Source organism: Myotis daubentonii, chromosome 7 (assembly GCF_963259705.1).
Source record: "Myotis daubentonii chromosome 7, mMyoDau2.1, whole genome shotgun sequence".
NCBI lineage: Eukaryota > Metazoa > Chordata > Mammalia > Chiroptera > Vespertilionidae > Myotis > Myotis daubentonii.
This window is the reverse complement of record NC_081846.1, coordinates 50737049-50749379: the sequence shown is the minus strand read 5'-3', so window position 1 is coordinate 50749379 and position 12331 is coordinate 50737049. Positions and strand designations below refer to the sequence as shown.

At 36.0% G+C, this 12331-nt stretch overlaps 1 protein-coding gene across 2 annotated transcripts in view; it reads right to left on the bottom strand.

Moving 5' to 3' along the window:
- Positions 1–5074: 5074 nt before the first annotated feature.
- SCN7A (sodium voltage-gated channel alpha subunit 7) overlaps positions 5075–12331 on the bottom strand; it is a 92305-nt gene continuing 85048 nt past the window's right edge. For both annotated transcript variants that reach the window (XM_059704221.1, XM_059704222.1), the window contains exon 25: positions 5075–8119. In XM_059704221.1, the coding sequence (XP_059560204.1) occupies positions 7098–8119 (1022 nt within the window). In that variant the 3' untranslated portion in view covers positions 5075–7097. The remainder of the gene's footprint in view (positions 8120–12331) is intronic.

Sequence of the window (12331 nt, the reverse complement as noted above, 5' to 3'; positions counted from 1 at the left end):
ATAATCCCAGAGAGAAAAAGTTAATCAGATACAGTTACTATCATAGAGAACTTATTGCTAACATAATAACCACTAAGATGAAATAATATAAAACAAAAAAGCATGCAGAAATCATTGTAATGCTGTCTTCCCTTGCAAATGTCCATAGATACTTACAATAATAATAATAATAATAATAATAATAATACATGGTATAGTTGAAATTGCATACCACATTTCAATCTTCTTGTTAAAGAAGAGTTATATAAAGGAGTCAAGAAGCTTATACCTGTAGTGTATGACTTGGTCATGAGGGACATCTACCTCCTCCCCCTCACCACCAAGAGTAGTTAACTTTCACAATTGTGTCGATAATTCTGGCTGGTTGAATGCACAAAGGCTTGTAGGTTTAACAAATAGTATGTGATTTGGGGGGTGGGTAAGGCCCATTATTTTTTGTAAAATAATAAAAAGGTAATATGATCATATTGGAGATTGATGATGGCTGTTCCAGGAAGATGCTTGGAGCCTCTGACGGTTCTTGTCACTGGTGTTAAGAAAATGGACTGGAGTGGATTCATATTTTACAAGATGTTCCATTGGTAATACATCAGCAGTCGACACTGCCTTACAAGCACTTACCCAATTATAAGGTGGCCTCATGATAAGCTGCCTTTGCTTTTTACATACTCTGCAGTGGAAGGATTGCTCTGGATTCTCATACTTGTGGCTTTAAAATAGTTTATATTTCTGTTAAGCCTCACAATTCTGGTTATTGCTACAATTTACGTGGGTTTTCAGTAGAAAATAATGCAGGTAAATGCAAGCTAATGCACATGCAATCAATGCCTTGCTAAGCTTTTAATCACACTTTCTTCCTGTACAGATCAATTGGCAATGAAGGCATCCAATTACTTTCCTCAGAGTGTGTTTGGGAATAGCATTAAGTGAAGAGATCCTGACATGGCCACCTGTTTATAACTGTGCATTATTCATGAGACCTTTCCTGTGAGCAGCAAACGCTGCAGCAGCAGAGGTCTCTGGCAGACCTTGGCTGGTTTTGCTTGGGTTGCACTGCGGTGGGATATTTGTGTGCAGCGGAAGGATGCAGTGTTTTCTTCTGCAGACAGCAATATGAGAACAAAATATATATATTTCATTTAAGGTTCAGGAGAAAAGCAGACATCTTGGAGATGATTCTAAGTCATTTCTGTGATGTAAAAGAAAATAAATCAAGACGTCTTTAATCAAACTGGAGCTGGTATTGCAGTCTTGCTTGCCCCAAATATGTCAGTGCTTTGCCTTACTCTAAAGAAGGTTCACTCAGTTGAGAGAACAAATACATTTCTTCCCCAGACTATCAAGCATGATGGATAGACAATGGAAAGGTGATATTTATTCAGCAAAGATAGCTCTTTCGCACACTGAGACAACATGATGTACCCAAAGATTAAAATGTACTCCTGCTTCACATTGCACTATATTGTGGACTCATGATAGTTCCCTTCCAATTCAGTTGTTTAGGAATCTTGGAGAGATTTGTACTGAGCAAGAAGTGAAAGTCATTGTAGGATTGGAAACTACAGCCCATGGGATATATGAGACTGCTGTGTTCTCTATTGCACTATTATATAACAATTATCCTGGTTTCAACTCTAAAGAATATAATACTGCTACAATGGTGTGTATTTCTTTTTTAATGATTTGGATCTTTGCCTGGAAGTTTTGGGAAAAGGTTTACGATCACCTAAGTGCCCCTCAAAGGTTCTTATTTTTCTTGATAGCTTAAAAAAGATAAAATATGATGTGGCTATTCCCTGCTACTTTATGATTATATGAACCAAGTTGTCCTATCATATTGGTTGTCATTCATTGATTGATGGCTTCACTTGTTTCATAACAGATTGCCCACCTTAATCCATATTTCAATCAGTAGAAAGAAGTTAAAAAGGATATAACTTATTTACATGGTCAGCCTAAACTGAAAAAAGAGACTATACAATGCACTATTTATTTCAGAAGGCCATGTGACTAGCTAAGAAACAGGAATACTATTATCATAGGAGCATGGAGACACCATAATGAAGGGCACCTTTATCCCAACACCTAACAGCAGAAGACTACTCACCTTGGACCTAAAAGTAGAGGGCAGCCCAGGTAGGCTTATTCTTGATCTGGATCTAAAGTGAGTTAGACAAGACATAGACAAAATTTCAGAGGAAAAAATATCACCCAGCATACCAAGAACTAAGAAAATCATACCTTGAAGGGGAAAAGACAATTTGTGGCACTACATATTAAGGTAAATCAGGTGTTGGAATTGTCTAAGAAGTATTTGAAAGCATTCATCAATTAAAATTATTTTTTAAAAATATATTTTATTGATTTTTTACAAAGAGGAAGGGAGAGGGATAGAGAGTTAGAAACATTGATGAGAGAGAAACATCCATCAGCTGCCTCCTGCACACTTCCCTACTGGGGATGTGCCCGCAAACAAGGTACATGCCCTTCAGTCCACAGGCCGACACTCTATCCACTGAGCCAAACCGGTTAGGGCAATTAAAATTCTTTTGAAAGAAATCTAAAAAATAGAAAACTTCCAAAGCAATTGATTTTATAAGAAAGATTGGAGCCGGAACCGGTTTGGCTCAGTGGATAGAGCGTCGGCCTGCGGACTGAAAGGTCCCAGGTTCGATTCCGGTCAAGGGCATGTACCTGGGTTGCAGGCACATCCCAAGTAGGAGATGTGCAGGGGGCAGCTGATCGATGTTTCTCTCTCATCGATGTTTCTAACTATCTCTCTCCCGTCCTCTCTGTAAAAAATCAATAAAATATATTTTTTAAAAAATTGGAATTATTAAACTAAAAGAATATGACAATAGAAGTAAAAATCTCAATGAAAGGGTTCAATAGTAGAGTAGAAATGACAGAGAAGAAAATCAGTGACTTTGAGTACAGAACAATAGAATTCACACAAAATGAACAACAGAGAAAAAGCATGGACTGGAAAAAATGAGACTCAGGGACCTGTGGGACAACAACTAAAGAACCATCATTTATGTCATTACACTCCCAGAAAGAAAGTAGAAAAGAGTGGCTAAAAAGTTGTTTGAAAAAGCATTGACTAAAAAAGTCATACATTTGGTAAAAGACACAAATCTACAATTCCAAAAACTTGAGTGAATGCTAAACAGAATAAACACAAAGAAATCTATGTTAAAGTTATACCAAATTAAAAATTTTGAAAATGAAAACCAAAAAAAATCTTGAAAGCAGCTGGAGGGAGATAACATGGCACCTATCCAGAATACCAATGCAAATGATAATGGATTTCTTATTTGAAGTAATGGAAACCAGAAAGAAGAGGCACAATACTTTCCAAGTGCTAAAAGAAAAGAACTGCCAAGTGCAAATTCTATAATCTATAAATTTATCCTTTAGGAATGAAAGATAAATAAAAATATTTTCAGAGTGGAAGAGCTAAAAAATATCACTAGCAGATGTCATTTTTAAGAATTCAGTTTAACCCAATATATAAAAATATTATCATTTCAACATGTTATAAATATTAAAATATTACAAAGAAATAAATCACTTACTCAAAAGATTGGCTGAACAGATCTTTTTCCCAACAAAAAGGAATTGATAACGGAAGGAATAATGGAGCATCAGAGTGGAAGAAGGAGTAAGGGGAAGAGCATAAATATGGGTGCATTAAAAAGACTTTCTTTTCCTCATGAGTTTTAAAACTACATTTGATGATTGCAACAAAAACTATAGCACCATTTGATTCCCATGACAGAGCTATTTTAAAACAAAGAAGAGAAAGGGACCTTACTGGGGCTTCCACACTTCATTCAAAGTGGTAAAATGTTGAAATTATTAGACTGTGTAATTCATAGGTAGATAGATTGTTAGGTCGATAGTAATACTCAGAACAATCACTACCAAAATACACAAGGAGATACACTCAACAACACCATCAATAAATCAAGATATTTACCTTCTTTTCTAATTGATAAAATCTTTGTCTTCCTTCAGAGGTGTGCTTTACTAACTTCACCTGTGCTCTACTAATTTCCACTCGGAGCTCATAATTTTTTTCTGTATACATATTATAATTTATAACAGTGGCATACAAATTACCACATATTATAATCAGCTATATAGTTATGTGTTCCCCACAGTAGTCAGTAAGTTATTTTGTCTCAGGTTTGTCTTTGTATGTATGTATGTACGTATGTATACCTACCCAGGTTCTGGGTTTACCAGTAGGATTGTCTCTACTTTTAAATTTCCTCCATAGAAGAGGACATGGTGATGTCCATAGCATTAGAGACTCAGACAAACATAGAGATAGAGAGATACTCCTTATCTCTATACAGCAATTTCATTCATCTTAAACTTCTCTGTCTCTCCTGAGGTCATTTATTACTAGACAGTTATTGTACAGAGTGATTAAATATTAAGACTCAAAGACTAGACCTGGTTTAGAGTCCTGGCCTGTCATTTACAAGTTCTATGTTAGATAAAAGTTCTTATAACTTCCTAATCTTAAATATTTTTCATCTATAAAATGAGAATTATCATTGCTTCATGAGTGCTGTGAATGCTAAGCTTATGCATGATAAATATTTAGCATGAGGCTGGACATAACAGTCTGCTTAACAAATGGTAGTCATTTCCAAATCATTATAACTATTTCAGTAATTATATTTATTAGAAGACCTGAAACAATTTTTAAAGAAGCAGATACTGGGAAATAATAACATACCAATAAATTTAATTTCAACATTCTTTTCTAATTCCAACATTCAGATTCTAATAATACTGAAATAAATATAATGAAGTTATTATGATTTCAATGAAAAGAATGTTTTTAACATTTTGTTAATATGTAAGGGTCTATGGTAAGCTCACTAACATTAATTTTACTAAATTAAGTGAATAAAAAGAAAGCACAAATTTTCCCAGTTTTGAATTTTGAGACTGAATGAATAAACTATCATGTAAGATTAATTTATAAAGGTTTTTTTTAATTATTATTTTAGGAAGTTACCAAACTGACTTGCCAAAGAAAAGAAACAAAACTTAGTGTGGTTAACAGGTTGCATTTATTATTTTCTCTAAAGTATCTAAAAAGTAGAATATATTGTATGGCTTTGTTAAAAATAATTCTTTACACAATATTGGTAGGTTAGTGGCAAACACAGTTTACAAGTAAAAGATATAATTTCCAAACTAAAATCAGTTTGTGGTCTTTATGGAATTTACAGAAGCAAGTTAAGATTCAGTTTAAATATTGGAAGCAGTATCTGCATTAAAGCACTTCCAAGACACAGAAAACTGATAAGCTTAGATAAAGCACCAGGTCAACAGGTTACCAAGTTAACACTGATCTCTTATGATCCCCATCACATACCTGATGGAGAACAGGAGGAGAAAGGGAGGGAGCACATAGAAAAAAACAGAACCCTGAAGTTGCATTTGCTTAGGGGATCAGATTCCCAAAGGCATCTTGGTCAGGTTAATACATTTTAGAGGAGCAAAGATAGTTAGATTATAATAGTTAAGGCTCAAGATCATGCATTCATAATAAAATACAATTGCTGATATTTAAATGGCATTGAATGTCATACAACATATTGAAAACGTGTCATTTAAGCTTACAGTATAGATATTTTCATTTTGAATCCTTTAGGACTTTATAGGCACATTGATAGCAAGTTTTATACAAAATTAATAAATTTCAGGATCTCGAACTACATGGATGTGACTGCATTTTTATGAATATATCAAAAAACAATTTTGTGCCTATCTTTTAAAAATAATTTTAATACTTAAAATTAATGTTTAGGGTTTTAAAGTGTTTCAGACATAAAACATTTTACAGAGTAGTTATGTATGTGATGAGATAGGAACAGCAAAGAACTTGAAAAAATAAATGAGTAAGTGAAAACTAACTTGCATACATTAATGTTATAAAATCCCACCAACAACAAACTTACACTTTGATCTCCTAATTCAGAGTTCTCTCACAGTTTCTTTGATCATTTTCTTTCTCTAAAGTATAAAGAACCATAAAATACAGCAAAACATACTTTAAATTGGCCAGTTTCCCAATGGAATTGGCCAGTTTCCCAGGATCAAGACACTGTGAAAATCCCTAGACACAATGGTAGCCCTTGACTCTTCTAATACAATTATTATATGCATTTGCCAGATCTTATATACTCAGTGTTACATTATGGATAAATAGTAAAATACATCAGGTCTATGATAATGTAAGACTGGAATCTATTAACATATTGCCTATTATATCATTTTAATAAATGTATACTTTAAAAAACTGTGTTCCCCTTATTTTCTTGTTCTAAGAATCATTCTTTTGGAGAGCTGAGCTTAGGTGGAACTAGCCAGAGATGAGAAAACAGGAATCCAAGAACAATGAAAAACACGAATTCCCCTTCCTCATACCAAAAAGAAAAGAAAACAAAAACAGAGTTCCAATAAATCTTTTTCAAATGTGGTTTGACTTAGCCCAAGGTCTTTGTGATTGATCTTGAAGGCACTTTCTAAGAACTACCCTTCCTCTTCCCCCAATTGGCATCTGTGTAGCTGAGTTCATGATTTAATGGCCTATAGCATTGTACTGTTTTTAAACACTACCCTAAGAAAGAGGGGACTTAAATCCTATCAAATTAAAATATGCATAAAATATACAAGTAAGACCCTTTTGTTACTAATCTCTACCACCTCCATCCCATTCTCCAGAGGAAGCACACACTATGTAAATCATATATAGAACCCAAGCACTGGGTTATCAAATGGGAAGTTTAAACCACTTTAATTCACTACAGTGATTTAAAGTGTTGTCTTGGTTACATTGAACACAGAGGGGTAAAAAAGTGAATTCAATATGGAATCTTGTGAAAACAAGCTTAATTTCCATGAGTTGTAAACAATTGCTGATTAAGTGAAATCTTTACTATCTCTAATCTTTGCTTTTATTTCTGTCTTAAACTTTTAACATTTTTGAGATATGTAAAGAAGGTGAAAAGGTGGTAAATGGAACTAGATCTGGCTTTGAATAGTTGATTTTCCTAAGCTCTATCAAATTAGGCATCTTCTTTGGTAGCTTGAACTTCCTTGTCATCATCTATCATATGGATATCTGATGTTTTTTTGTCACTTTGCCTCAAACGGTAACTTTTATAAGCACGCTGAATGATGGTTGCTGAGACTGCCTCTTGTTTTCGTTTCAGGGTAGTTGTAATTGGCTCATATGTGATCTTAAAAGGGTTAGCCAAGATAAACCCCGATTCCATCTCTGAAAGAAGTTTCTCCATCCTCACATCTTTACCCACAACTCGCTTTGTAAAAGCAAGTAAGATGTCTAGGCAATGAATTCTGTCCCCAACAGCCATTGGAAGATCCATGGCCACAAGCTGACCCTTGTTTGGTTTTGCCATGAAAAGTGGAGCATCCAGAGCAGCTGCAAAATCTGAAAGCTTGCTAGAATCTATGTACTGGGTCCCATCAGGGTCAAACCTCTTCCAGACCTGAAAGAATTTCCTAAAGTCATCTTCACTCAAGGTCTTGGCTGTTTTTTTAGAAGCAATATTTACAAACTCCATAACAAGAACAATGTACATGTTCACAATGATCAGCCATGCTATGAGGATGTAACTGACAAAATAAATAATTCCGACAATGGGGTTACCACAATCTCCTCTAACCTGGGTCCCAGGGTTAATTTTATCAGGATCACAGTCAGACCATTTACTGTTAAAAATAGCATTGAGCATCCCATCCCAACCAGCAAATATTGTAACCTGGAAAAGACAGAGCATACTGCTGCCAAAGGTTTCAAAGTTGGACACATCATTAATTCCAGCTTCCTTTTTCACATAGGCAAAATTGTACATGCCAAAGATGGCGTAGATGAACATGACGAGGAAGATGAGCAGACTGATGTTCAACAGTGCCGGGAGGAAGAGCACCAGAGGAAGCAGCAGATCACGGAACACCTTCGGTCCTTTCCCAGGACGCAGGATGTGGATGATCCGGGAGAGAACTATCAGTTGCAGGAAGGAAGGAGGTACAAAGTAGTACTCTCCTATCAGAGGCAGAAGTAGTCCTTGATGTGGGGAAAGACAAAGCAGGCAATCAAATGATTTAAATTTCATGGTATTTAGAGGACTATAAACTTATTTTACATTTCACCTTTTTCTATAAGTTAAGATTATTTTATTCATCCTCCCTATATAGCATTTAGCACACATTGAAAGTTTGGGTTAGCCCAGTAATAATTGTGGCAATATTCAGAGTATCTAGTAAAATTTGGAAGAGAATTCTTTGCATCATCACCTTAAGAGGATTATGTATCAAATACTTCTGGAATAACAGAGAGCATGAATCTATAATATAGGGCAGTAGTCATTTTTTTCTGATTGTAGTTGAATCAAGAAATTTAATTCAATGCAACCTTTATTGGATACTTAATAAAGGTGTTGTGCACATATGCAAAGATGATCAATGTGGCTCTGTCCTCAAAGACTTTGTAATCTTTAGAGGTAGACATTTAAATTAATTATAATGCAAAGCAGAAAAAAATCTGGCTGATAAGTATAATTACAAATAAATGTTTTTTATTGAATTTATTGGGGTGACATTGGCTAACAAAATTATACATGTTTCAGGTGGACAATTCCACAACACATCATCTGTTCACTGTATCCAGTGACTCACAGATTATAATTTAATTTATTTATTTCATAAGCAGTATGGGAGCTCTTGGGAGCTTTCAATGTGAATTGAATAGCTGAGTCTTTGCCTGGAACGATTTTCTGGCAGTAGTGGGTGAGTGAGGGAACTATGAAAATGAAGAACAGAACTGTGAAACAAGGTGAAATTATAATCGCCATAAAAAAGCATAAGGATGTTCTCTGGAAGCACTGGAGGGGCTGTGGTTCATTTTGAGTTGAAAAGGTGGGGGAGGGGAGAATCACATGAAGCTTTTAACTGAGATGGCATGCAGCATCTGGTAGACTCAGGTCTCACATTTCTGTTGAACTTTGTCACTATTAATTTTGGCATTCTCTCTGATGTTCTGTCTTATATATACCCTCATCTTCATAGTGTTTTAATGAACCTTCTACTCTGGGTCAATTTTTCATTTCTCCTCAATTGTCCAAACTCTTCCATTATGCAGGAGGTATCCCCCTTCAATACAGACATATTTTTCCAAATCCTCTAAATTGCAGACAGCTCATTCTTCCCCACTCCATATTTCTCCTGGTAGAAAGATGGAAAAAGCAGGCACCTTTTTTTCTTTACAAAGTGATTTCCAGACACCTTTCTTTTCCATCATTTTTAGAAAAAATTAATTTCAACTCCTTGTGGGTCATGTTATTTAACAATACCATCTCCTACCATTCCTGACTCTGTGATCTAGTCATTCCTCTTTATTTATATTCAACAGGACTCTAGTTGGCTCATGTCATCCTTCCCATCTCAGCACCTACCATCAACAACCCAGTCAAAGGCCAGTCTTTCAGTCTTCAGCTTTTTTAATTTTAACAATTTTACATCAATGGCCACATTCTGGACCCACGCAGGATACCTGCCTTCCGAGATCTCAACTCCAAACAATTTTCTCTCTGACCACAGTTTCCTCTCTTTCTGATTCAGTAATTCTCACTTGAGTCTCATCGGGCTCTTTTTTTTTTTTTTTTATTGCTTAAAGTATTACAAAGGGTATTACATATGTATCCATTTTATCCCCCCGCCCTAGACAGTTCCCTAGCCTCCCCTATCACCCAGTGTCTTATGCCCATTGGTTATGCTTATATGCATGCATACAAGTCCTTTAGTTGATCTCTTACCCCCCTACCTCCTGCCCCCCAACCCTCCCCGGCCTTCCCGCTGCAGTTTGACAATCTGTTTGAGGCAGCTCTGCCTCTGTATCTATTATTGTTCAAAAGTTTATAATGGTCTCTATTGTCCATGAATGAGTGAGATCATGTGGTATTTTTCCTTTATTGACTGGCTTATTTCACTTAGCATAATGCTCTCCAGTTCCATCCATGACGTTGCAAATGGTAAGAGTTCCTTCCTTTTTACAGCAGCATAGTATTCCATCGTGTAGATGTACCACAGTTTTCTAATCCATTCATCTACTGATGGGCACTTAGGCTGTTTCCAGATCTTAGCTATGGTGAATTGTGCTGCTATGAACATAGGGGTGCATATATCCTTTCTGATTGGTGTTTCTGGTTTCTTGGGATATATTCCTAGAAGTGGGATCACAGGGTCAAATGGGAGTTCCATTTTCAGTTTTTTAAGGAAACTCCATACTGTCTTCCATAGTGGCTGCACCAGTCTGCATTCCCACCAGCAGTGCACAAGTGTTCCTTTTTCTCCACATCCTCTCCAGCACTTGTCATTTGTTGATTTGTTGATGATAGCCAGTCTGACAGGTGTGAGATGGTACCTCATTGCTGTTTTGATTTGCATCTCTCGGATGATTAGTGACTTTGAGCATGTTTTCATATGTCTCTTGGCTTTCTGAATGTCCTCTTTTGAAAGGTGTCTATTTAGGTCCTTTGCCCATTTTTTGATTGGATTGTTTATCTTTCTTTTGTTAAGTTGTATGAGTTCCCTGTAAATTTTGGAGATTAGGCCCTTATCAGATATGTCATTGGCAAATATGTTTTCCCACACAGTGGGTTTTCTCGTTGTTTTGTTGATGGTTTCTTTTGCTGTGCAGAAGCTTTTTATTTTGATGTAGTCCCATTTGTTCATTTTTTCTTTAGTTTCAAGCGCCCTAGGAGCTGTATCAGTGAAGAAATTGCTTCGGCATATGTCTGAGATTTTGTTGCCTTTGGATTCTTCTAGAATTTTTATGGTATCCTGTCGTACATTTAAGTCCTTTATCCATTTTGAGTTTATTTTTGTGTATGGTGTAAGTTGGTGGTCTAGTTTCATTTTCTTGCATATATCTGTCCAATTTTCCCAACACCATTTATTGAAGAGACTATCTTGGCTCCATTGTATGTTCTTGCCTCCTTTGTCAAATATTAATTGAGCATATTGGTTCGGGCCGATTTCTGGGCTCTCTATTCTATTCCATTGATCTATATGCCTATTCTTGTGCCAGTACCAGGCAGTTTTGAGAACAGTGGCTTTGTAATACAACTTGATATCTGGTATTGAGATCCCACCTACTTTGTTCTTTTTCAGGATTGCTGCAGCTATTCGGGGTCTTTTTTTATTCCAGATGAATTTTTGGAAAGTTCGTTCTAGATCTCTGAAGTATGCTGTTGGTACTTTAATGGGAAGTGCGTTGAATTTATAGATTGCTTTGGGTAGTATGGACATTTTAATGATGTTGATTCTACCAATCCATGAACACGGTATGTTCTTCCATCTGTTTATGTCTTCCTCTATGTCTTTTTTCAACGTCCTGTAGTTTTCTGAGTAGAGGTCTTTTACCTCTTTAGTTAAGTTTATCCCTAGGTAGCTTAATTTTTTTGGTGCGATGGTAAATGGGATTGTTTTTATAATCTCTCTTTCTGAAAGTTCACTATTGGTGTATAGAAATGCCTCAGATTTCTTGGGGTTAATTTTGTATCCTGCTACATTGCCAAATTCATGTATTAAGTCTAGTAGCTTTTTGATGGAATCTCTAGGGTTTTGTATGTATAATATCATGTCGTCTGCAAATAAGGACAGTTTTACTTCCTCTTTTCCAATTTGGATGCCTTTTATTTCTTCTTCTTGCCGAATTGCAATGGCTAACACTTCCAGTACTATGTTGAACAGGAGTGGTGAGAGGGGGCATCCCTGTCTTGTTCCTGTTCTTAGGGGAAATGGTGTTAGTTTTTGTCCGTTGAGTATGATGTTGGCTGTGGGCCTGTCATATATGGCTTTTATTATGTTGAGGTATGATCCTTCTACTCCCACCTTGCTGAGAGTTTTTATCAAAAATGGGTGTTGAATTTTGTCAAATGCTTTCTCTGCATCAATTGATATGACCATGTGGTTTTTTTCTTTCAATTTGTTTATGTGATGTATCACGTTTATTGATTTGCGGATATTGTACCATCCTTGCATCCCTGGGATAAATCCTACTTGGTCATGGTGTATGATCTTTCTGATGTACTGCTGGATCCGATTTGCTAAGATTTTGTTGAGGATTTTGGCATCTATGTTCATGAGGGATATTGGCCTGTAATTCTCTTTCATTGTGTTGTCTTTACCTGGTTTTGGTATTAGGGTGATGCTGGCTTCATAGAATGAGCTTGGAAGTGTTCCTTCCTCTTGAATTTTTTGTAGTAGTCTGAGGAGG